General features: G+C 39.4%; 3 protein-coding genes and 1 long non-coding RNA gene across 19 annotated transcripts in view; 2 read left to right on the forward strand and 2 right to left on the reverse strand.

The window, feature by feature from the left end:
* Nucleotides 1–4,482: 4,482 nt before the first annotated feature.
* LOC118480349 (uncharacterized abhydrolase domain-containing protein DDB_G0269086-like) lies at nt 4,483–7,928 on the reverse strand. The gene is made up of 4 exons (XM_035975149.1): nt 6,390–7,928; nt 4,919–6,311; nt 4,671–4,834; nt 4,483–4,602 (listed from the first exon to the last, which is right to left on the reverse strand). Exons 2-3 carry the CDS (start codon nt 5,633–5,635, stop codon nt 4,691–4,693), a joined length of 861 nt encoding a protein of 286 aa, XP_035831042.1. The 5' UTR covers nt 5,636–6,311; nt 6,390–7,928; the 3' UTR covers nt 4,483–4,602; nt 4,671–4,690.
* Nucleotides 7,929–12,231: 4,303 nt separating this feature from the next.
* Nucleotides 12,232–16,632, reverse strand: LOC110920482. 13 transcript variants are annotated; one of them, XR_004862058.1, is made up of 12 exons: nt 16,440–16,632; nt 16,255–16,310; nt 16,090–16,148; nt 15,949–16,003; nt 15,822–15,846; nt 15,385–15,454; nt 14,880–15,192; nt 14,716–14,811; nt 13,493–13,898; nt 13,315–13,411; nt 13,123–13,203; nt 12,232–12,526 (listed from the first exon to the last, which is right to left on the reverse strand). It is a non-coding gene; the product is annotated as an uncharacterized LOC110920482 (long non-coding RNA). The 13 variants fall into 13 exon arrangements; XR_004862061.1 differs by lacking the exon at nt 15,822–15,846 and having other exon boundaries at nt 13,493–13,564; nt 13,669–13,740; nt 16,440–16,627; XR_004862059.1 differs by having other exon boundaries at nt 14,880–14,979; nt 16,440–16,627.
* A 572-nt stretch (nt 16,633–17,204) lies between these two features.
* LOC110876003 overlaps nt 17,205–25,771 on the forward strand; it is a 45,762-nt gene continuing 37,195 nt past the window's right edge. For both annotated transcript variants that reach the window (XM_035975150.1, XM_035975151.1), the window contains exons 1-3: nt 17,205–17,423; nt 18,320–18,406; nt 18,862–19,128. In XM_035975150.1, the coding sequence (XP_035831043.1) occupies nt 17,256–17,423; nt 18,320–18,406; nt 18,862–19,128 (522 nt within the window). In that variant the 5' untranslated portion in view covers nt 17,205–17,255. The remainder of the gene's footprint in view (nt 17,424–18,319; nt 18,407–18,861; nt 19,129–25,771) is intronic.
* Nucleotides 21,188–25,245, forward strand: LOC110917806. Of its 3 annotated transcripts, XR_002580867.1 has the most exons (4): nt 21,188–22,355; nt 22,693–22,748; nt 23,549–24,735; nt 24,838–25,245. XR_002580867.1 is itself a non-coding variant. In XM_022162252.1 (3 exons), the coding sequence occupies exons 1-3, from the start codon at nt 22,189–22,191 to the stop codon at nt 24,040–24,042; spliced, it is 717 nt and encodes a 238-aa protein (XP_022017944.1). In that variant the 5' UTR covers nt 21,188–22,188; the 3' UTR covers nt 24,043–25,245. The 3 variants fall into 3 exon arrangements, 2 of the variants coding, with proteins under 2 accessions (XP_022017944.1, XP_022017945.1); XM_022162252.1 differs by having other exon boundaries at nt 23,549–25,245; XM_022162253.2 differs by lacking the exon at nt 22,693–22,748 and having other exon boundaries at nt 21,188–22,285; nt 23,549–25,245.

The following is a 25,771-nucleotide window of genomic DNA, read 5'->3' on the forward strand; positions in this document are numbered from 1 at the left end:
CCTGATAGCATCAAGCATACCTTCAAGAAGTACACTAACTCAAAGGATATGTGGGATGCTTTGGAGAAAAGATACGCGGGAAATGCTGATGTCAAGAAGAACAAGATTGATCTACTTAAGGAGCAGTTTGCTGTTTTCAAGTACATGAAGCATGAGTCACTTGAAGACATCATCACTCGTTACTACCATCTGATGTCAGAAATGGAAAATTATGAGATCGATTGCTATTCTGACGTAGAGAAGAATGACAAGCTGCTCGATGCCTTACCTACCAAGTGGGATATCTACACTCTCATGATTAAGGGTGAAGCAGATTATGAGACAAAAGAGCTTGAAGAGGTAGTAGGAAAGTTGAGAGCTTATGAGCTCAGCATGAAGAAGAAAGATACTGGATATGATCAGGTTCAAGATCCAGCGGTTTACAATGGGCTTACATCTTCTTCATCTCACAACGCTTCTAGCGACTCTGCTACTGCGTTTCTATCATGTGAGAATGAGCAGGTTATGGTGAATGAGGATGGTGATGTGTGTTTTGTTGCTGCTTCAGGAGGATCATCAGGAGCAAAGAAAACTCCAGCTTCAAAGCAGAGTAGTAGTGCTAAGTCAATGCCCATGAGTGTGAAGTCTGCTGAAGAGCATCTGGCTCTACTTGCTTCGTTTGTTGCTTCTTATGAAAACTACATTCAGGGGAAGATATCTGATCCTGCTACTTTAGATGAAGACTATGATCAGATTGACCCTGATGATCTTGAGGAGATGGATTTGCAATGGCAAATGGCCATGATTTCTAGGCGTGTGAAAAGGTTCATGAACAGAACAGGAAGGAAGTTTGTAGGGAGAAGTGTTGGTTTCGACAAGACCAAACTAAGGTGCTTTAATTGTCAAAGTTATGGGCATTTTGCTAGGGAATGCCAGAAACAAAAGCAAGATAATACAAGTCAGAGTTCAAACAACAGGAATGCATCAAACAACTCTAGCTCAAAGGCTTTGATCTCTACATCACGAGAGGGTTCTTATGATTGGAGTATTCATTTAGAAGACAATGAGAATGCCACTCAGGCATTCATGGCAGAGATAGTGCCCATTAATGATGATAAAGCTGCTGTGGGAGATGCTGAAGTGAAAGTCGATGCTCGTGGGTATACCCGATACCCGACGGGTAATTACCCGACAAATACCCGACAGGTATTGGGTCGGGTATGGGACGTGATTTTATAACCGGGTACGGGTATGGGATTACCAATCCCCGGCCCGAACCCAACCCATTGCCATCCGTAATTCCTTGGATTCATCGTAACCAAAGATGGATTCAAGGTAAACCCGGAAAAAGTTTAGGCGATCGAACGCATGCCATCGCCTTCAACGATGAAAGAGATGCAACGACTAGCCGGCAGGCTAGCCGCACTAAACAGGTTCCTAGCCAACCATGCAGCTAAATCTTATCCTTTCATCAAGACCCTGCGGAACTGTCTAAAGAAAGAACAATTCCAATGGACCGCAGAGGCTGAAAACGCTTTCCGGGAAATGAAAGAGTGTTTGTACAACTCCCAACTTTAACCACACCACACAAGGGAGAACCACTTATATTATACCTATCCGCCGCGGACAACGCGGTGGGTGCGGTACTAATAGTGGAGCGCGAGAGAGTTCAAACGCCCATCTACTACATCAGCAAGATGCTCAACGACCCAGAGACAAGATATTCAATAATGGAGAAGTTGGTGCTAGCACTTGTACACCCGTCAAGACGGCTGCGACGCTACTTCGCGAACCATGTCATCACGGTGTTAACCAACTACAGGATCGGCCCGATCCTATCCAAGCCTGATATCTCTGCGAGGTCAGCAAAATGGGCAATCGAGCTGGGCGCGCACACGCTGAACTATAAACCGCGCCCCGGAATTTAAAGGCCAGGTTCTGGCAGATTTCGTGGCCGAAGTACTAGCAAATCACATCCAAGAATGCGAAGAAGAACAAAACCCTGCACCAGCACCATCTTCTTCAGAAACCTGGGCACTTTTTACCGATGGTGCCTCCAACGAGGAAGGTGTAGGCGCGGGTCTGCGACTCGTCAGCCCCGATGGCCAAGAGCTTACCTATGCAATTCGCCTCGATTTCAAAAGCACAAATAACGAGGCAGAGTTTGAGGCTCTATTGGCAGGACTACGTCTGGCAGTCAAGCTCGGCGTACAACATCTGGAAGCACACGTCGACTCCCTTTTAGTTGCAGGGCAGGTGTGCGGTGACTATGCTGCGAAAGGGGATATCATGATCCTCTACCTCGAGCAAGCCTTGCAACTAAAATCAAAATTCACTTCCTTCAATATCCGTCACATCAACAGAAGTGAAAACAAATCCGCGGATGCACTGTCAAAATTCGCATCCACCAGCTTCCAACACATGGCGAAGGAGATACGTATAGAGATTCTGCAGAATCCCTCAGTACCCCTGCGCCAAGTCAATGTCATCCAGTACGGTACAACGTCATGGATGACACCAATCATTGCATACTTGCAATCAGGTGTTACTCCCGAAAGCAAGTCAGAGGCACGTAAGTTGCAATACAAAGCGTGCCATTATCAAATGGGAGACGGTATCTTGTACCGTAAATCATACCTGGGCCCACTCCTATGCTGTGTCAACCCTCAAGATGTTGCATAACTTATCAGAGAAATACACGAGGGAATGTGTGGCATACACGCAGGACCACGCATGGTAGTGGCTAAAATTATGAATGCTGGGTATTACTAGCCCGGCATGCACCTGGATGCAGTCAAAGCATTGCGCAAATGTATTAATTGTCAGCGACATGCTCCCAAGACTTTGCACCCCAAGAACAACTTGATCCCGGTCACCGCCGCATGGCCCTTTCAGAAATGGGCAATAGACGTGGTGGGACCTTTCCCGGACGCACCAGGTGCGGTCAAATTTATCATAGTAGCTGTCGATTACTTCACAAAATGGGTAGAGGCAAAACCACTCGCCTCAACCACTGCTATGATAACAAGGGAATTCATCTGGGAACACATCATCTGCCGTTTTGGCCTACCAATGTGCATCGTTACCGATAACGGCACCAATTTTGCTGCTGGCGAATTTAAAAAATTGCTAGAAAAACTACATATTGAACACATATTCTCCTCCGTGGCACACCCGGAAGGAAATGGCCAAGTTGAGAGTATCAATAAAAGTCTAGTCGAAGGCATCAAAGCAAGGTTGGGAACAGCCAGGCGTGGCTGGGTCGATGAACTCCCAAGCATCTTATGGGCTCACAGAACTAGCCCAAAAACAAGCAACGTGGAGACACCCTTCAGCCTGGTCTATGGCTCAGAAGCGATAATCCCTGCGGAAGTAGGTCTTCCCTCACCTCGAATGTTGGCTATCAACAAAATAGCCAACAATGAAGCACGCAGGCTTGTTTTGCCTTTGCTAGCCTATTACAACATTTGTGTAAGTTTGAAAAATACTACAATTCACGCGTGCGGGTTTGTACCTTTAACCCGGGAGACTACGTCCTTCGCGATAACGAAGCTTCTAACGCGGAACGCCCGGGAAAACTTGCCCCCAAGTGGGAAGGACCCTACCTCATCAAAGAGGTCTTGGGCAAAGGCGTGTATAAACTACAAACGTTAGAAGGCGAAACTATCGCGCGCACATGGAATGCACAACAGCTTCGACGCTGTTACATGTAAGCCATGTCCTTTACATTTCCATGTAACCTATCGGGCCGCAGGCCATTTACAAATAAATAAATGAGCAATTCAATGCAATATTGTTTGTTACCACTATTACAAATGCGTGTTCCACTTTGCGGTATCTACAAAAACAGATTGGCAAAATCTTCATTCGCGATACCCACACAAAGTGGTGACCACACACAAATATTGTAATAGGCCAGCAAAGGCAAAACATTAAGTGTCTATCCGGCCGGATACACACATGGGTTTTTACAAAACTTACACAATTCCTAAACCCTAACAGGACAAACAATGGAATTGATTAATACTCATACGACAAAGGTATCGAGTATACTCAACCCCGTTTACAATGGGTAGAGTTCTACATACACAAGTTCAACCATGCAATAAGTAAAAACACTTGTACAAATTGAGCAAAAACAGTTAAACTTTATATTTAAGAAATTCTTACACCCACACGGTGAACAAAAGAGTTATATAAAGTTCTAACATTTACATGAGGAAAACAAAAAAGGGCACGCAGGCCAACCCAGTCCTACTTTGTACCGCTGGTATCCGCGCCAACTTTGGCATCACCAGCAACCTCTTCCTCTTCCGACTCATCGGCGTTAGCATACAACAACCGTAAACGGTCTACATAGTCAGCCGCATCCAGGCACTTGTCAAGCTCATCAAGCGCAGAGATAGACGTGTCGTAAAATGCTGCACAAGCCGCCTCAAGACGCGCTTCAGTGTCCACATCACGGAACCCGGACCGTTCATCGGTATACTCGCCTTTAGCCAGGATGTTTATGTGGCTGATGCATCGATTGTAACCAGCTTTAAAACCAGCATCCCGGGCACGCTGCTTAATTAAGTCTATACCAGTTATAGTCTCAGGCGCATCCATGATGGCTTTAACAATCTGCAACAAAAGAGCAATAAGATTATCACGCATTAACCCAAATAAATGCAAAGGCACCAGATACTTACATGTGCAATACCGTGACACCTCATCCACTCACGATCAGTATCAAGCTGGTTAAACGTAGAGGTATGGCCATCTCTAGCCTCAGCAGCCTCGTTAGCCCGCTTTCAGCTTCAGTTGCGCGGGCAGCAGTCTCAGCAAGAATGGCCTCGCGACTGTTCACTTCAGCCTTTCAAAAACATAGAACACAAGCATGCAAAGATAAGCATTTATGAGAGCAAAAGAAAAGTTCTATAGAAAAGGCAACTAATACCTGGAGGCTCCCAACGACCTGGTTCAAACGGGTGCGCTCAGCATTCGATTCCTCAAGAGCCTTAGAAGCGCGGCCCTCCCTCTCCTTGGCCTCTTCAAGGGCCTTTGCAGCACGGGCCCCCGCCTCTTTGGCCTCTTCAAACGCCTTTGATAACCGGGCCTCTGTCTCTTGGGCCTTAACAGCAACCGCTTCAGCCGCAACCTTCTCCTTGCCCAAAGCAGCATTCGTTGCCTTGGCATTAGTCAACTCCTGACGAACACGAAACAATGTTTCATTCTGTTTGGCCCAAGATACTTTCCAGCTCTTGCGCTCATCAGAAAGTTTTTCGTTCCAACTCTTGCATTCATCAGAAAGTAACTTGGCAAGAGTACGAATCTGTTTAAGCTCAGCAGTTGCAGCCCGCTCCTCGGTCTGCTTGTGCTTCTCAAAAGCAACCCTATCCTTTTCAAGCTGCTCCGCACCTTCGCGAGCAGCTTTCACCATCTCTTCTGCCTCAGCCCGCAAGCGCGCAGCTTCCTCCTCCCTGCGGCCCAACACCTTGTAGTCTTCCATAATGGCATTCGCCACTATGGAACTCCCCACAAGCATGGTAGAGAGTTGGTTGATACGAAGTTCACGGGAGGCGGCACGGGCACGATCAACTTCAAACGGAGTGCCCAGACCACCTAAAATCTCCTTGCAAGCAGAAGGATCATTGGAAATATCATCCTCCTGCATAACGCTCCAGGGGAGTCGGTGATAGCTGGTACTCCGGTCCGGGGTATAGGTGCGGTAATAGTACTCCAGCTCAGACTCTCCAGGCTGAATTGGAGGCCCTTCATAACCCGCACCCCCAGACGGGGAACCAGAAACCTTCTCAGCAGCAGGAGACTTCTGCTGTTCAACACCAGATTTTTGTTTTCCAGCATCAGAAAACCTCAAGTCCAAATTATCAGCATCATTTGGAGAGATTAGGTTGTCGGAAGAATCAACAGTATCGAAAATCTGGGACGCAGCTTCCCCACAGTCTCCTCTGCCTGTACTGAAGGATCAGGCACCACCTTAGCAGAAGGATCGATAAATTCTTTAGTCACCCCCGCATCCGTAGCTGTGTCATGCGGGGGAGAAGAAGGCATCTCAAACAAAGAGGAGAAGTCCTTTCGTTGCGGTTCTGCAAAACAAGAAAACAATAACTATCAGAAAACAAGTTGTGCATACAAAACACTTGCAAAAGTTGTAAAACACTTACCAGAAGTAACCGCGGGTTTCTTTTGCGTCACACCAGTTGACCTTTTGGTCTGTATCTTCCGACGCTTCATTTCACCAGCGCCAGCAGCCTTCTGCTCTGGTTTTCTCTTCTTCTCATCAGCAGGCTGCGAACCCGCAGAGGTCTCACCTGCAGCCGCACCACCACCTAGAACACCCAAACCCTCAAGGGTGTCAGATACTACCACGTAATCGGTATATCTATGGTAACAAGAACGAGAGATACCTGCCGCCTGCGACACCAAAGGAGGGGCAACAGAACCCTCAGGTTTTCCCTTACCGCGACCCTGCGCGGGTTTCTTCACCTGTTTCCTCTCCACATGTTTCTTAGGGCCAGTTTTCACTTCAAACTTCCCTAAGTCCCCAAGATTACCTGCATTTGACACAATCAAGCAAGCAGATTACAAGGGTGAACTTTAAACAAACAAGGAAATCTTAGAAAATACCTTTGCCTACTGGCATGGGTGCATTCAACACCTTACGCGGGGGAACGCGGAAATTGCCAACGATCTCCAAGTTAAAACCTTCCGGTTCCCCACACGGAAGCAACTCCACCTTGCCCCCGAAATCTGACTCAAACATCCTCCACAAAGGAGCGTTCTCTGATAAAACACGCAAGATTAGCAAAACAAGAAAAGGAAACAAGGAAATCGCACAAGGGTGATGATGCTTACCACCACTTTTTCCCGCACAACAGGCCTTGCCCTCCTATCGGGTCGAGTTAGCATCATCTGCAACACCCAAAGTTCATTGTTGTCAAGTTTCTTAAGTTCAATAGGCTTCAGCCTAGAGAACCAATCTACAGTCTTTGCGGTGGGAAGAGCGATATCTTCCCCAGTAACGCCCACATTCACGTTCCAAAAGGTCATGTTGGCATACACCGCACAAGCTTTAACATAGAAAAACCTCCTTTTTCACTTGGTAAGACCCTTCGGTGGGGTCATCAACTTCGGACTCCCATATCGCTGGTTGAAAGAGAAAAACCCGGTGTTTATCGTTAACTGGTAGAACCGCCGGAAATTCTCAACAGTAACGTCCAGACCAAGAGCGCGGAAAGTGTACTCGAAGTTCCTAATCCGGAACATCCCAAATGGACTGAGTTGGGAAATATGCAGGTGATAATATTCCAACACCTCGGCAACGAACACCGTCACAGGCAGTCAGAGGTTGCCATCGTTAAAAAACTCAGCCCACAAAGTGATAAATCCTGCCGGAGCATCGGCACCAGTGTCACCCTCTTGTGGGTAAGTTGCAGCCCACTCATCGGCCATTTGTACACTGGTCATCAGGGTATTAAATTGACCCTTTGACCACTTCAGTACCGGCAGACCACCACTGGTTGCACCACCATCATCATCTTCATCTTCATCAGCCGCCGCCGACGACTGTTGTTCAGGGTTTTCACCCTCTACATTGTGTGGATTTGATGGTTCAGCCATAGAGATGTGGAAGAAAAGAAAATGAGTACTAAAACTCAAACAATCTTACCGGAATTTCAGGAAACCTTATCTGAGAAGAGGGAGGACTTTTTTTCTCTCACCGGAAATTTTTTGAAAGTTTGAACAAGTGAGGGGAAACCACAAACGGTTTCCCTTATATACTCATCGCAATAAATGCAGCATGGAAACTGAATCATCACGTCCAAAAAAGAGCGAATTATGCGGTGTCACGTGTTCAGCGACGGTTCTGCTGACGGTTACCATGCACGCGTGGCCGCACACGCGCCTGACATAGGAGACGTTTACACTCCTGCTACAATGCATTTATGACCTCGGGCAGTGCAAATGTCCTTTCATTTCAGCACATGCTAGAAAATCTCACCAACTTCCACCAACTCACACGTGCGCTCAGCCACGTATGCAACAAAAAGCGACAACATTATCCAAACACAAGCGGCATGCGGTTTCTCTGGTATACCGCACCATAACGCATACCGCATGTCGTTTTTTTACACCCCCTCAAAAAAGGCAAAAAATATATATCTCTATATTATAGGGGGATATAGATTATATCCATACATACCCACGAGCACACATGGAATATTCGGAAGTGACACACACGAGCCCGTACAGGTGTGTCAGATGCTCAGAACCAGCGTTGTTCTTTGGACTGAACCGCATCTCAGAAATAGGTAACCCGCACTGCCTTCACTCTCTTCAAGCTTCAAATCCCTCGTGTCCGGTTCACAACCACAGAGGGTGCGCAAACAGCTTCTCTTTAGAGAAAAAGGATGGGAATGTACGCGACCGCACCTCAGCAACCCTGACTCCTGATCCTTCAAGAGCCACATCAAAGCAACACACTCTTTTCAAGTGAGTCTGAGGTTACAAAACCGCAGACACACATGAGTTGCTGCGGACGCACCTATAGCTCCGCAAATGGTTACTACGGTAGAGCCACAACTAAGTCATCACACAGATGAACGAAGCTACTTCAAGGAAAGGTCCTCGGTATTGGAGCGTGAAGGAAAGTGGCTAAAGAAGAAATGCGGACGAGATTTCCAATAATCATAAGAGATCTCGTTGAACAACAAGCGGCCGAACAGCGGTAACAAGTCTACTTATGACTTTGTTGCCCCACTTGTGAGACGGATAGAATAAACAATGGTGGGCATGACCATGCCTATAACCATGGTTGCAAAAGTCTCTAGGCGCTCCCTAGTCGGATTCGGGAGTACTCGGGAAGTACTCGGCTTAGGTGGGGATTACTTGGGGAGTAATTGGCCTGGGAGACCAGTACTCGTGCCTCGGCAGCCTACCTTGTAGCGAGTACTCGAGGAGTACTCGGAGCCTAGGCGGGACATTTACAACTATGCCTATAACCATGTTTATTTGACCATTATCCAGATTCGCATTGTTCTACCAAACACGGCCAACAATAACGCAAGCCTCCCACATTGTTCGGCCAAACGCGGCCAACAATGCCAAGCAACAAGGTAACCGCAAAGGACGTGCGGTTACTTGAGAGCTAATTGGAAGAACATGAAGACCCCATAAAAAATAGGGATCATCATTAGATGTCCAATTGCTTCTAAAGACCACTCTCTTCTTCATTCACCATCTCAGAGGTTGGTTCGAAGTTTGTGAAAATCTTCAGCCACGATCTCAGAGGTTGGTTCGAAGTTTGTGGACACCCCCAGCAAGATCTCAGAGGTTGGTTCGACATACCAACAGGTGGCACCCAACCCTGATGACATCAGAAACAAAAAAACCCTAGGCTGAGAATTTCGCATCAGACGAAACTTTCTCACCGGTACGGAAGAGGCGACACATAACTCTACCGGATCTCCAGCTTGATTTACGAAGAACGAAGACCATCTACATGGCCTAGAATCTTCTCCAGACTCCAAACTACCTTCTAGACACCATAGTCCAGTACTCCTCCCACATGCAACTTGCATATGGTAGCAACACTAGACTGGGGGGACTTGAAGGGGTATGGTCCCAGATCTCGCGTCAGCACGACCGCGAGTGACCATTACCCTTATCAAAACCCCACTAGCTAACCTGTGTCCGTGCGGGTACGCGCGAACACAGCGATCGAATCCAATCTGTCCAATGATGGAAGAGGACTTACCTGGAATATGAGAACGGTATAGCGATGCGGCTCGGCGCCGCATCTGGTGTATGAAAACGGAAGTACTCATAGCGATGAGGCCTAGCACCGCATCTAGTGAACACTTCTATCAATACAAGGGAGCTGGATAACAGCAACAGTCACCACAAGTGATGATGCGGCCCGGCACCGCATCCCACAGTCTTCGCCATCGTGAGAACGCGGAAACACCAGCAGTTACCGCAGGCGGCGATGCGGCGCAGCCCCACATCCTGCCCACGGGGCAAGTGAGACTGACATCACAGAGCAAGTGGCACCAATGACAGTCGCCTGTCAGACCACACGTAAGCAACTGACTGACACTGCAGTAGGACGTGGCATCACCTCCACAACCGACAAGCCTGACACACCTGCAGAAGGGTTGCACGTCGTCAGTCTGTCCCTTCAACTTCTCCTTCACTCCTCAGCTATAAATACCAACCCCAAACCAGGTTTGAGGTATCTCTTCACAACTCTCTCATTACTACTACTATCACACTTTGCTTCCCAAGCAAATTACTGATTCTTACGCCGGAGAGTGGTAACAAGGAGCACCCCCCACCCCATCCTCCTTGTTACGAGTCACGGTTTGTTTCCTTGTGCAGGAGATCAACCAGCGGACGATCTAGCCAGTGATCCTCGAGAGGAAGGGATTAACCCTTTTTGACGAGACCAGTGAGTTAACCCTGCCCGGTTAACCATCGTTTCATCAGCACGTTATATTCGTTAACCCTAATCTAGTTAAGTTTTTTGGTTAAGTCTTACTATGTGCCTCTCACACGAGGGCAACATTGTCTTTATGTTACCAGTTTTTTAATATAAAATTGAGATGAAAAGACCATGTTACCCTCAAGTGAGAGACACATGGTAAGACTTAACCAAAAAAATTAACTATGTTAGGCCTAAAGAACATAACGTGTTAAAAACTAGTAACATAAATGATAGAGCCTGTAATTTCTTTAGTTAAAGGACACCAGTTGTAATTTGAAGCAAATGTAAAAGACATCGGTTGTAATTTACTCTTTATGAATTCATTAGATGCTATATAAGTTCCATATATAAGTTACTAGGTTATAACCCGAAAACTTTCCGGGTAGGAATATTTAATTTATAATAAATAACAGTATATAAATAACACTTTTAACCTCTAAAGTATTATCTTTCCTTTTTCTCCACCACAATTTTTTAATTCGGTTCTTAAAGTTTTTCTTGTTGTAAAGAGCCATAAAAACATACAAAAGCAGGATGAGTATATGTAATGTTAGGAGTCTAATCACAAATTATGTGATATTTCTTAATCCTTTAATTAGTAGAGATGTGTAACTTATTCAACTCAAATTGATATAAAAGCGTTAAAGTTCAAATTTCAAAATTTATTAAAAGAAGGTCAAAAAAGCTTCAAAGTTTAAGCTTCAAACTTGAGCAAAAACATCCGTTGCAATATATAATAAGCTTCAAAGTTTAAGCCTTCTACAAAAGATTAGTCTTTTTTTGAATGACACAAAAGATTAGTCAAAACAAATTAATGTCCCCTCCTTTTATTAATTTCCAATGTAACTATTATAATATAGAGTTTTCCATTACCTAATGTAGTTTTGGATTATTTTTTGAGTTGTAATTATATTTTATGGATTTATATAGTTAATTAGTCAACACGGTTGAACCGTCTGGTATAATCCGGTTCAACCGGTTGAATCATTTTTGAGTCTAAATGGAAAACTCTAAATTATCACTTAAATGATTGCATAAAAAAGGAAGAAATTCACCTGCAAGATAGGGGTAGGCGTACCAATGGTGACGTGCCCATAAAGAGCTCTTTTCCATAAAAAAAAAAAAAAAAAAAAAAAAAAAAAAAAAAAACTTCACAATATGTGGTATATCAAAACAACAATTTATCATCACAAACTTTTAATAGTAATTGATTTTATCTTATATGAAGTAAGATCTAATGTACATTGAAAGGATTCAAATAACAAATGGGTACACTTAAATTATTCTACAGCCAGATCACCTATGTCACAAAACTTCTTTTACATTTCACTATTGAACCTTGATATACAGTTTTTCAGCTACTAAACCAAGTCATTTTAACAGCTTTCATATAGCCAGATCACATATGTCACAAAACTTCTTTTACATTTCACTATTGATTTTACCCGAATCTACATATCATTATCATCAAAACACCAAATCACATTTCCTAATTTATTCCTTATTCTGTTGGGGACATGGTTGTGACCAAAATGAGGCTTTTTTCGAAATGTTAAAAGTTTATATCTCGGAAAAAATACCTTATCAAATACACTTAGAAGGCTAGAACATGCTTAAGAAGGTCAAAATTCCTCGCCCGACTTCGGTTATGGCAAGAGGGCAAGTATGAGATGACGCTGCTTGACCCGTTTGAGATTAAACACTAAAATTATAGCCAAATCCTATAGAGCTATATTTTACTTGACACTTTGACCCGTTTAATATAAACACGCATCAAATGATTAACTGACTGAACTTGTCACCTCTAAATAAGGTAGATACAAAACAAAGTCTGAGAAAAAGACAAAATTCCACCAGTCATAACAAACAAAATCAAACCATACAATCAGTAAGTGGATATAAATATAAAAGGATCAAAAGAGTAGTTCATTTACTCGCTTTCAGAACTGTTATTGTTCTTAAATTCAGCAACAGCTTGATAAAAGGTGCTTCGGACATCCTGGCATATCATCATCAAATCTTGACATGAGTGTTTTAATACTTCTTTTGCTGGATCACCTACAAAACCAATCCACATAACCTCGGTCAATTGGTTTTTGCTTAAATCATTGCTAACAGGTAAAAATTTGAAAAGGGTAAAGAAAATAAAAGAAGATTCAATTATATTTTAAACAATGGTTGTCCACAGGCAAGTACTTTTGTTAAAGATTCAAATTTCGACATTTTCTTTTACAATGAACGAAAAACGAAACCAATTTCAAACATTTTTAATTATATTTTACTTGGATTTAGTTTTATGATCATCCTCCTATGAATAAACAATATTAAAAAGAAACCTGTAAAATAAAAAATACCTATTTATAAAGACCTTAATAATGAGCCAAATAATCATCCAAAAATGCCTAATACTTCAACACGGAATCTAAACAAATAGCCGATTAATACCAAACAATAAAAATATGCTATAACGTATTTCTTGTCAATATGAGTTAGTATGAGTCGGTTAACATCTGTGACTCAGGAATCAATATGACTTTCATCATTTAAAACTAAACAAATAGCCGATTAATACCACACAATAACTAATCAAATTTCACAATCAACAAATTGAACGAATATGAACCACTTTCAAGAAGTAAAAAAAGGGATCTTACCAAGAGTGTACCTGATGAAACTTCCGGTTGAAAGAAAGTCACTTCATCAATGCTATCGACTGTTGTTAATGTGCATGAACCCTATATTGGTAGAAAAGGATTGATCATGATGTTTTTAATTATCAACTAAATCAGTCAACTATCTAAATAGCAAAACAAAAACTAATAAATTTAAGCAATGAAATTACAAACCTGGGACCCAATCCAATAACACCAACCTTCTTGAAACCTTTAATGGCATCATGGTAGGTAACAGGTGGAACAAATACCGTCCTCCTATCATGAAATACTGCAAAACCATTAAAATAAATTAGCTACAAACAAAACATAATTATACATGTATACAAAAAACAGTAAACGAACGTCATACCTTAACTTCAAACGTAACATCACAAATATCAATCGAAGAGGGGAAGTGTGAATCCGAGAAGAAATTGAATAGCTGGGAGTGAAAAGGGAGAGGAGTTGCCCCGGATAGAAAATGGATCCAGCAAAACATAACTAATAAAACATAAAAAAATAAGTTGTTGTTAAGCGAGTTAATACCCGTGTAGTGATGCTAGGTGCTGCAAAACTTTGAAGAATGAAGTCTCCATTTGCTAAAAGATAAACTCAGATCTGTTTGATGAAAAACATAAAATGAAACAAATGAAATATGCTTCTTCATATGGTCTTAAGTAACATGTTAATAATTCAAGCCGGAATAATGCCATCTAAATTAGAAGGTGAAAGATCTCATAGGCAGTTATGTACTCCTCCACGGAATGATCAAAGACCTACACATTTAAAAAATAGATAATTGCAAATTAAAGTACCATATCCACCCATTTTTTCACAATAAATGCATAGCAAACATAACATTACGTCAAGAAAAGATTAGAAAAAGAACAATTCATAAAATCTGAATAAAACCCTAATCCTTGTCAAAACAAAAAAAAAGGATCTTGGTTTCTACAATCATCCGGTTGAAACAAAAAACTAAAATAATGCATAAAAGTTGATATTCATGTAACTATGAACACTTAATATACAAAAAGTAGGGGCTACAATGGAGTAATAATTTGCTTAAGAAAAAGTTCCAGTCATAGTTAAATATTTCTTATAAGATGTCCAAAGACAATCAGAAATTATACCTCCATTCAATTGTTGGAGTCATAGTTTTGACTTCAACTGAACATTTTAAAAACAAACCTTAAAAAATAGAAAGCATAACTACAGAAAGTTAAATAAACCTAAAAAGTATATACAAATAGCTATTACGAACCCTTGTTGATCATAGACTATTAAACCATTTTCCCTTTGAAAATTTGAACAATTTTCCCTTCTTCGAACAATTGAACAATGACGAAAAATTAAACAATTTTTACTATACTATAACCAACAAACACTGAATGAGAAAACGATGGACAATCAGTCCATTTTGATTAAAAGACACCAACAATACAACTGATCGGTCGTGAAAAACCACAATAAATGATTAACCTCAAACTAAAAAAAACAACAAAAAACGATGGAGGCAAAATCGATGGAGAATGAGAACAGAGACCACAGTTTTTCAACTAATTAGTAAACCAAAAAAACACAAACACATACCTTGATAGAAGCATAAATGATATCATGAAAAGAAGAAACTTCTTTAGTTCGAATTGCCGATTTGGTTTTCAATTCTCGAAGCCAATGAATACACACCTAATAAATATAAAACATTGAACAAAGAAAAGCTAACAAAACATTGTATAGAGTTGAACGCTACTTACATGTTTGTCAACCAAACGATAGGAGTATTCATTATTTCGATCGTAAGGCAACTATAGCTTCATGGGTTGCACGGGTACTGTACATCTGATAGAACACACCCTGCCCATAAAGATACATTCAGAAAAATTACATAAAGCATGGATGATTGGCACAATTATGTGATTTAGAGATATTATGGAGACGACGAAGAATAATTCCAGCATTTATTATTATTATTATTATTATGGCAGAAGCCACAGTGATGACAAAACCCAAGTCGTAAGATATTAGCAGCAGCAGCAGCACTGACGGCCACCCATGCCCATATTCAAGCTGTTTAAGTTAATATGAGGAAAAAAATATGTTAAAATTCTGTTCAAGTGTCATATTTACTTTTATGATGTACGGATAATAAATTTGTATAAAAACTAACGTAACCCCAACGCATCATATAGCTCTCACATTCACTATTTATACACACCACAATACGCCAAAAAAGCAAGATGAATCACAACCGCAAACTACCTGGCATGATATTAACTTTCACAGACTTGGGCCTCTCACCACCCTCTGCCCATTGCATGACTTGCATAAGCTATGTATCAAACAATATAAAAAACAAAAACAAAATACGTAAGTTCACTTAAACAATATATGTATCAAATATTTTTAACCAGAATAACAAAAAAAAAACATCCTCATTTGACATATTCATAAGGTAAATCTGTCACGATTGTAATGCATATAATGAAAAAGCCTCTTAAATCTATCAAATCCATTATTGATGCATCAACCTCCTAAGTCATTTTATTCAAATATATTCAGATTACAATTATAACAGATATATTCATATTATAATTATAACAATATTATTTTTGTAATCATTAGTAATCATTAATTATTATGAACAAAAAGTGGTTTGAGGATTTTGACCTTACTAAAACATAAGCTGATAAACTGACCTCGTTTTGATGCATAAATCAAAAGCTATTTTCCAATGCATAAGTCAAAAGTTACCAAGCCACAGATCTATCAGAATATTATAAAGATATCACAATAAAAAGTAAGGAAAAAAAGGGAAATATTTACAATGACTGTGTGGAGTAATTCCTGCTCGGTTTCAGAATCATCATCACTACTGTCACTGCACAAAATCAAAATCACAATTACAGATCTCAACAAACACTAGTATTCAACACTCAAATTACAAATTTAAAAGTAGAAAAATACCTTTTAGGTAAGACAAAAGTTCCTCTCCTCTGAACCGATGGTTTGGGGGTGAATTTCGGCTGTAAAATTGAGTATTATAATTTATAAAGATAGATTTCGATTCAGATCCGATATTAAAATAGTGAATGATGAAAGAATATTAGAGATTAGAAGTGGTGGTGAGACCTTTTTGGATGATTTTGTGAGCTTTTTGCGAGATGAAGGTGTCGGTGCAGGTGGATCTGTACCCATCGCCGGGACACAAACACAAATCGGAAGATCAAGAGAATCAATCATGAAAAACAGGATTAAGACAGAGTTAGACAAAATTAATATTGTATAATCAATGTAAATAAGGAAAATATGATTACATGTTTGTAGATCTTTCAAGATGTAATAAAATCAAGGGGAAAAAGATGAATGAGATTTAACGTGTTTGAGGAATTGTAGCCGATGAAGAGATGATAAATCCAAGTTCGAAGACGATGTAGAGTGAAACCAGAGAAAGAGAGATACAGCTGAAAGAATGAAATAGGGTTAGGAATTATGAAGGACAAAGATGCTTTTATGTGGATCCAAGAATCAGGTAATGGATGACCCGAAATAATTCGGATCCCGCGTGCAAATCAAGCTTTTGGTTTGTGTATTGTCAGATTTCGTTTGTGTATTAAGAATTAGACAACTTCCCTCCCAAAATCAAGGTTCACTAAACCAATGGATGCCACATCAGCAAAATAGCTCCACCATTCAAGGACACATAGTCCAAATCATCTCATTTATTAATATATATAGATATATAGATTCTTAGTAATTTTCATGCTAAATAAAAACCGAAAGTACAAATAAAAAAGGGTAAAGGGGTCTCGGATTTTTATTTCGTTTTGGGCTTCAAAATGGTTGAGTCGGCCCTCCTTGCAGTGCTAATATATCTAACACTAAATGTTAATGAATATGATGATTTTCTTTGTGAGGTGAGTTACATACAACCTAGAGATATAAATTCCAAAAATAAGAATGTCAATTACAACACTAAAGATATAAATTCCAAAAATAAGAATGTCAATTGGATGATTTAGAAGGTGAATCATGCATAACTACACATAACACCACTTTATAATTTTGTTCATTTTACTTTATAACGCACTCTGTTGGTCTTTTATAATACCACTCACTCTCTCAAACACACAATGGGAGTAAAGTGGAGGGTACTTTTGTCATTTGGAATATGCTTTTGTTACTCCGTAACTTGTGGTGGAGTGGAGGACACGTCTACATCAAGAAGCAACTCTTTGAATGAGACTACCACCACAAAAACAACATATTCCACAAACCATAATAAAGTTAAAAGCATTTTGGTAAGTTCTAAACCTTTGGTATAATTAAGGCTGTAAACGAACCGAACGAACACGAACAAGGCCTTGTTCGTGTTCGTTCGTTAAGAAAATAAATGTGTTCACGAACGGTTTATAAACACTTACCGAACAAGATTTTATGTCCGTGTTCGTTCATTAAGGAAATGAGCGTGTTTGCGAACGGTTCACGAACACAAACGAACACAAATAAATTTGGCGAACGCGACGAAGGATAAAGATAGATGGCCCAGAGAGTAGCACTCTAACTTGAATCCCTTATTGTGGAACGGAGGTCGATTGTATTCTTGGATGTAAATAACGAGAAATGAAAGAGAAATGATGCATAAACAAGGTGAAAGTGGGTTTCCTAGTTTAATTGTTAGGGAAATAAAATAAATAAAAGTTTAATAATATAAAAACTACAAATAATATATAAGAAAGTACAAAGATCTTCAAATTAAACACAAACATACAAACATAAACGAACGCAAATCAACGAATGTTCACGAACACGTTCACAAACACCTTACCGAACGTTCACGAACACAATCGAACGAACGAGACCTCTGTTCATGTTCGTTCATTTAACTAATCGAACGAAATTTCGTGTTCATGTTCGTTTATTAAACGAACGAACATAAACGAACTTCCCGCCGAACGGTTCACGAACTATTCGCCGAACGTTCGGTTCGTTTACAGCCCTAGGTATAATTTAAAGATCACAATATCTATTTTTAAAATAAAAATACCATATAGTTCTTTAAATTGCTTTTAAGAGGATACATATTTAGAAGTATGATAATATAATGTTGGCTTTTTTTAAAAGATTTCACAAGTGTTTGTATGAGTATTTTTTTAATATAATTAATTAAACACACACATTGTGTATATACATATAGAGCGAAGATGGAGACGTAATTGATTGTGTTGACATCTACAAACAACCGGCTTTTAACCATCCGGCTTTAAGGAATCATATTATCCAGGTTTGTATTCTTCCTTCCTTATGGATTCTTATCTTTATTCGTTGTTAGTTTATAATGTTTAGCTTAAAATACCGAGTTTAATTAATAATTCATATTAAAGTTACAAATATGAAATTGAAATAGCAAACACAAAAGTAAAAAAGAAAAGAGAGTAAACAATTTAAAGCTAGAAAAGAAAATTGTCATGAAAATATATGTCTTACTGTCAAAGCAGTTTGTTCAGTTGGACCTGACTAATTTCTTTATAATTTATCATGTTCGAGTACTCGCATCTCTCTAATCGACCGACTTGGGAGTACCTAATGACTTCTGCAACCATGGTACAATGTAAGGTTGTAAACAAATAACGCACACTAGGACAATGCTAGAAACACAAACTAGAAAGTTACAAAATTATTTTACAAACATTGAAAGTAGACTTCCATTAACTAAAAGTATCATCGGCATTTCATTAGATGTCACCTACAAAAGTTTTGAAGAGCGATGAGACTATGGTGAAAGAAAAGCTTGATGGTACAAAAAAGAAAGGTACTGCAACGACAACAACATCACAAATATGGCAAAAAAGTGGAAGTTGTCCTAAAGGAACAATACCTATACGAAGAATTCAAAAGAATGTTATAAACAATAATGGTCATGTCTATGGGAGAAAGCAACCTAGTGAACCAAGGTATCAAGAGACAACATTGGAGAACACAACAAACTCCTTGGCGAACCATTCGGTTTGTGTCAAACTTTAACTTACTTCCATTAGTTATATTTGTTATTTGCTATTTTCTAAGTCTCATTAATACAACTGTTGATTATCACCGTAACCGACATGCTCACTGCCTATTTATTTATTTTAAAAATAATTTCTAGATTTTATAGGATACAGACATCATACGTGTAATTTATATAAGTGAACACTTAACCACTAGGATAGGTGCTTGAGGACTGCCAACTACGGACTACCTACGGCTGGCTTGTCCTTGTCACTCAGTGTTCATGTGTAGGGATTCTAATTTAAGTTGTTATTTTGTTCATGGAAGGCTTAGATAGTGTGTGGGAAGTACTTCGGCACAGGATCCATGATTTTGCAGGGCATATGTTTTTAAAAAAATCTGATATATATATTAATTTTTTTTAAAGTAAACCCATACAATTTCAAGGCTCATTTATAAATATTTTTCGTAATTACATTGTTTATCCTTAAGGCATAAAGACACATTTTTTGAACTTGAACATGGTATATAAATTCTCAGAGACGCCACTGATTTTGTTCACCACGTTCTTTTTGCATTAGTGCTCCTAAATACCATCTATTTTCATTTATCATTTTGAAAATAACATGTGTATATCTAATATATTTCTTATCCACAGCTAGCCTAATATATATTTACCCTATATTGATCATCAAATTTACCCTATATTAATCATCAAATTTGATTTGTGAGAAAAAAGTACTATTCAATTTTTTTCTTTCTTATGTTTGGTTTACAAGTTCAGAATGCATCATTTTCTTGCTACATATCCAACTATACATCAAATCTTATACACATGCATTTCTTATATCCATGCTATTTCTTTCTTTCTTTCTTTTTTTTATTTTACTTTTAAACCATTTAGTTTCTTCTTTCAGTTTTAGTTTTTCAACCCCTTTAGTTTTCACTCTAACCCGGATAATTTTTCACTTTTAACTTTGGTCTTTTATACTTTTCATCTTTTACAAATTTGTCATTTTACATTTCCGTCTAAGTCTTAGGAGTAAATACGTTGCAACACGTGTGTGTGGTTCAACGTTTTTATGTCTTATTTTTGTGGTTTAACAGTACCTTCACAACTCGCGAGTGCTAAGCTGACTTAGTTATTCTTTTTTATGTTTTAAGTTTCGATCTAATTTTTACAAGTTAACACGCCTTCAACACTTTCGCTTTTACTTTTTTTTTTGTTTAACGGTCCCGCCGTAAAACGCGGGTGAATAATTCTAGTTACTATTAAAACACTAATTTTATGGAATTCTAAATATAGAATCTGAGTTTCCTTTAAGAAAAAATGAGTTAAAGGCTGGTGTGGACATTATGGTTGGAACATGATTTGCCACGTAGGAACATTAATGGAAGGCTACATCACCCTCTTGCGTAATCCACCATGGTTTGCATGGATTAAACCATGGCAACCATGGTCTTTCTTTCAATTTTTCAAGAAATCATTTCCTTTTTCTTTAGACAAAGATACATTAAAATAATAAAGGGGATAGTGGTTTGGGTTATGACTACACCCTTAGGTTAATGGTTTTGAATGGTTCATTAGAGGTGGGTGATATGACACTGACGTGAAGGGTCATTGTAGTCATGAGGGTCATGACCACACCCACTTAAGAAATTCCTTAGGACAATCCAAATTTTGTGATTACGTGATTTCATTATAGTATTTTATGTGAAACACACTGAGTGATTACGTTATAAGCATAATTATAATCATATTAGTTATAACAAATCATATTGAATGTGTAATCAAGTAATGTATTTATATTGAAAGTGTAATCACGTAATGATTTATGTTGAATGTGTAATCACATAATGGGTATTCAAAATCACATAGTCATGTGCTAGGTATTCAAAATCACGTAGTTGTGTGCTGGGTATTCAAAATCACGTAATGGACTAATATGTATTCAAAATCCTATAATTTTTTTTAAGAAAACTATAGTAATAAGCTGCTCAAATTAAAGAGAATGAAATGTTTGTTAATACAGTGTAATTTTTTTTAAAAATATTAACGTATGAAAATACAGTGTATTTAAAGAAAATATTAACGTATGAAAAAAGTTATAGCCGTTTGAAAATCAATAAGGGAAGTTGTTTTAAGTGAGAAATAACTAAATTACCCTTCAAGCCAATGCCATTAATCATCCTCTCCATGTCGCGTAGGCTTCATACGAAAGATTTGTGTTGTATGGTATCCTTTCTCTACAACTCAAACACACATGTTTATAATTACTTTAGTTACATATAATAAATGTTCTACTCTCCATATAACTGGCGTACGTAATTACTTTTTATAACCATAGTAATAATTCTGTATAGCTATTAGTTACATAATTACTTTACAGTAATTACAAAATTACTATAGAGCCTTATAACGATAGTATTTATGATAATTACTCTAATTCTATAAAGTTGACGATATTTACGGTTGTGACACCGTATATTTTTTATTTTTACCCTATTTTTTTATTCTTCAATTCATACACTCAGTACAATAAGACTATTTGTAAGTGAACCTGACTCTACCTATGTATGTATGTATACATGTGTGCCTTGTTTGTATGTTAGAATAATTATGTACCCTTAAATACAAAATAAAAGTATTTGTTGCTTGAACCGTCGTGGTTACACAATGAAATGTGTGATACACAACTTGGACTCTGTTGATACAACAAATAATAGATCAAGTATAATAGCTGGGCTGGTTAGGCAAAAGGGTTGAAGGGTTCAATTTTGCCTAACGCAGGTCATGGGGTCCCCCCACGTTTGCAAGACGTGGAGAGAGGTTAACTAGATTGTTTTTGTTGTTTGCTAAAGAACCTCCTCTGAAGTGTGTTCAGATTCGGATGTATGTGCAAAAGGAATGTGTGTGTTGAATGTGAAAGAAAGTGACTTGCATGGAGCAAGTACTCGAAGAGAATGATCAGAGATTTCAGGAATCAGAGTTGGCCTTCGAATGTCTTGCACACTTAATGAAGTGTCACTTTTATAGGGAGAGCCTTAGCCCCAAGAGGAATGTGTTGACTAGTGAACATGCTTGCAGTGGGGGACTTACCCTTTCGGGGGTCAAAGCCTTTTGACATGCGGATAAAAGAGTGTATTCTGTGGATCCGTATTACTTTTGCGGCTGGTGAGTTGGTGAAGCAATCCAGAGATGTGACCTTTTACTGTTCCCGCATTGCTTTATCTCAACTCCCCAGGTTTTCAACCTTTGAACCATTTAACCTTTTGAGCGTTCATGTATTTAAGTCATTTTTATTTGGTCTTGGGCTACCCCCGTCATCAACCCCCCCAAGTCAGAGGTTTTTGGGAAATGAGCTCAAAGACTTCTGACTTTTATACATGTATTTTACTGTATAAAGGCTTCAAAGGTTCAAAGCTTGAAGGGTTGGAAACGGTTGAGGTTTTTGAATTTTGAATTTTGACAAGACAGTTGATATGACTTGTGGCAATTTTTCTTTATGTCAGGCGGCGGTTTTAATTCTATCGCCTAATTATATTATTTTCTAACTCATTAATTTACATATACTTTTACAGAAGAACATCACTTGCTCTCTCTTTTTTCTCAAGTTTTCCCCTTTTTTTTAAAAAAGGTTAGTTTCCTTTGCTTATTTTTAGTTTAATTTCTCATATCATGGGTGCTCGTAAGTATTTAGCAAAGTCGTTTTCTCGAATGACTCAAGAGGAAGTCGATTTGTTTTGTATGGAGTGGGGAATAGGAACGAAGTTTAAACCGGTTGCACCGGCTTGTGATAAGTCTATCGATCGATGTCCCCCTAGTTCGATTGCTTTATATTGTCGACATTTTGAGTTTTCCAATCTACGTCACCCGTTTTCAAAATTTGTTTTGAATATCCTGGAATATTATCGCGTATCTTTTGGTCAGGTTCATCCCCTTGGCATGGCTAGGGTTTTACATTTTGAAATTTTGTGCCGGGCCTCCCGGCATGACCCAACTCTTTTGTCATTCCGCCGTTTTTTCTGATTGGCTAAGAATGGTGATTGGTTTACCTTTGAGACCACTCAAGTTGACACTTTCTTGATTTCGTCTATGGTTTCTACCCTTGGGGTCTGGAAGGACCGTTTTTTCTCAGTGTCCGAGGAAATTGTTACTTTTAAACTCATTTGGAGACACCCGGATGCCGTTTTGAACGAACCTGAGCCTTCTGCTTCTGATATAAATGCTCGTTTTTTAGAAACTCTTAGGGAGTGCCCTTCAAGGCTTCGTCCCTTTCCCGAGCATTTGTTGGTGTTATTGGGTTAGTAAGTTGTGGGAAAAACGTGATCGAGACCTGGTGCTTTTGAGAGATGGGAAGGGTATGCATTTATTCTTCTTGTGCTGTTATGTTCCTATTTCTTTGTTTGTTTATGTGTTTTTATGTTTGTTTTGCAGTTATGTCTGCACTTGATTTTATCAAAAGTGATGATACTTCTGACGTTGCCTTTGATGATGCTGCTGCTACTCCGGGCGAGGATGCGGTTGTTAGGGGTTCTGATTATAGGTTCGAGGGTTTTGGATATGTAAATGTCCCTAATGTCAAAGGTTTTACCAAGGCTACTGCTTCCAAGGCCTCCACTCGTCGCTCAAAACGCTATCTGAAAGGTGCTGATCAGCCATCTGCTTCGGAGCCTATCGATGTTAGTGATGATATTGAAGCATCAGCAGATCAAGCTATTGATGTCAGCAAGGGTAAGGAGAAGGAGTTGATTGTTTCTAGTAAAAAGAAGAAATTGATTAAGAAAGGTAGTACTCCAGCCAATAAAGGTTCATCAGTCAAAAGTGTTGAGAGCTTCGAAGGTTCAGAGGGTCAAGAGGTTTATGTGCCCAACTGGGGGTTAAAGTTGGAGATAGTTTCAAAGATCCGGCTGTTTGTGCTGAAGCCCTAGCTCACTTTGCTTCTCCCGGTGTTCGAAGCGCTATTTCTGATATGGAGGCTGATCATCTTATTTCCAGGATGATGCTGAGTTCCTGTAACCTTTCAGCCTTGTTGGCTGAAGGTGTTACCCGTTTTGCCAAAGGCATGCAGGAATATGAAGAAGCCTCCAAGAAGAAGGAAAAGATGAAAGCTTCGATTGCCGCTATGAAGAAGGAGATTGATAGTTTTTTTGAAAAGGAGCTAGCTTGGGTCAAGAAAGTGGGTGAGTTGACGAGAAGACACGAAATTGAGATGAATGATCTCAAAAAAGGTTTCGAAGCTGATCGATTGAAGCTAAAATCTGATAGGGAGGCCTTGTTTGTTCAACAGAAGGCCTTTAATGAAGAAAAAGATGGCTTAAAGGCTTTGGTTGCCCGAGCCACTAGGGATAACCAGTGGCTTATTGAGCACGGTTTTCATCAAGTTGTTACCTACCTTCTTCACTCTAAAGAGTTCAATTCTGCTCTTGGTGAAGTTTATACTAAACTGCTTAACCTGGGGAAACATCAAGGTCTTATTGCAGGTTATAAGCTTCATGAGTCTGGCCATCCTTTGTAAAAATCTCCTTTGTACTGTCCTGAGGCTTCCGATGTCTTCAAGGGTTCCATTGAGCAGATGGGGAGGCTAACGTACCCGTATGTGAGCCAGGTTGCTTCTTGTTTTGGTAAGCCCCTCTCCGTTTTGCAGGAACTAAAGTCGGATGGTCTTAATAAGAAGGTATGTACCGAAGTGCTTGGTTCTATTTTAAGGAAACGTTCCTATTCAGGAGATAGCGAGGATACCTTTTCGGGAGAACTTGATGCTGCCAAGGATGCCAGCTTGGAAGGTTCAGCTGTCGGTGATGATGGCTTGAAGGCTAAGAAGATCAAGAAGACTAAGAAGGCCAAAGGTAACAGTTCTGAGGCTTCTAAGCCTTCCACTGATGCATGATATTCGTAGCTTTCTTAGCACTCTTTAAAACAATTCATGGCTTGTAATGCTAACTTTAAACAATTTTAGGTTTTGCAGGAACCCTTAAGGTTCCTGTTATGTGGTTGTGGTTAGGCCTGTATGGCCGTTTGAACAATTTCTAAGCTCACAAGTCGCTATGACTTGTCTTAACTTTGTTTGGATGTTTGGAAGTCTTCTAAGGCTTCCTTTATTATGCTATTATGTTTAAGTGTTGTGTTTTTTATGTTTGTGCCTATTTTGTTAAGGCAGTTTGGTTGGCTTCACGCCTTGAAGCCTTTTGACTATCCTGTATGTGTGACGAAGCTTTTGAGGCTTCTAGTTGTCACGTATGTAGCTTGAAGTCTTCAAGCCTTCCTAGTTTTATGACTTGTCTTTAGTTTCATGACTTGGTTTGTACCTTTTAGTTTTAGGTTATGTGTAACCTTCTCGTTCATGTTGTTGTATTGTTCCTTAGATTTTCTTTTTTGGTTTTGTCTTTGTTGGGTTTGTGTTGTCTTTATGTTTTTTATACCTTAAAGGGTTCAGTGCTGCAGTCACTTAGCCTTGGTATTTTTAACAAGAAGACATAGCACCTATCCTATTCATCATTTTCTTGTTTTTATTTGATTTCGTAAGCCTGTTTGTTGGTTATTTTTCTAAGGCTTAAGGAACATTTGGTGTAGGTTGTTCAAACCTGTCTATGAGATAACTTTGTTTTCAATAATAAGTCTCATGGAGTTGTATTGATTTAGGAACTCACCTCTTATATA

Source organism: Helianthus annuus, chromosome 7 (genome assembly GCF_002127325.2).
Source record: "Helianthus annuus cultivar XRQ/B chromosome 7, HanXRQr2.0-SUNRISE, whole genome shotgun sequence".
NCBI lineage: Eukaryota > Viridiplantae > Streptophyta > Magnoliopsida > Asterales > Asteraceae > Helianthus > Helianthus annuus.

Excerpts from the sequence above, each read along its gene's own strand:
- LOC118480349 (XM_035975149.1), bottom strand. The coding sequence starts at position 5,635 with ATGCAGGAGGATGATATTTCCAATGATCCTTCTGCTTGCAAGGAGATT. Across the intron at positions 4,835-4,918 it reads AGGTCGTTGGGAGCCTCCAG|GCTGAAGTGAACAGTCGCGA; the intron begins GTATTAGTTGCC and ends TGTTTTTGAAAG.
- LOC110917806 (XM_022162252.1), top strand. The coding sequence starts at position 22,189 with ATGCTTGCAGTGGGGGACTTACCCTTTCGGGGGTCAAAGCCTTTTGAC. Across the intron at positions 22,356-22,692 it reads GCTTTATCTCAACTCCCCAG|AAGAACATCACTTGCTCTCT; the intron begins GTTTTCAACCTT and ends ATACTTTTACAG. Across the intron at positions 22,749-23,548 it reads TCCCCTTTTTTTTAAAAAAG|TTATGTCTGCACTTGATTTT; the intron begins GTTAGTTTCCTT and ends TTTGTTTTGCAG.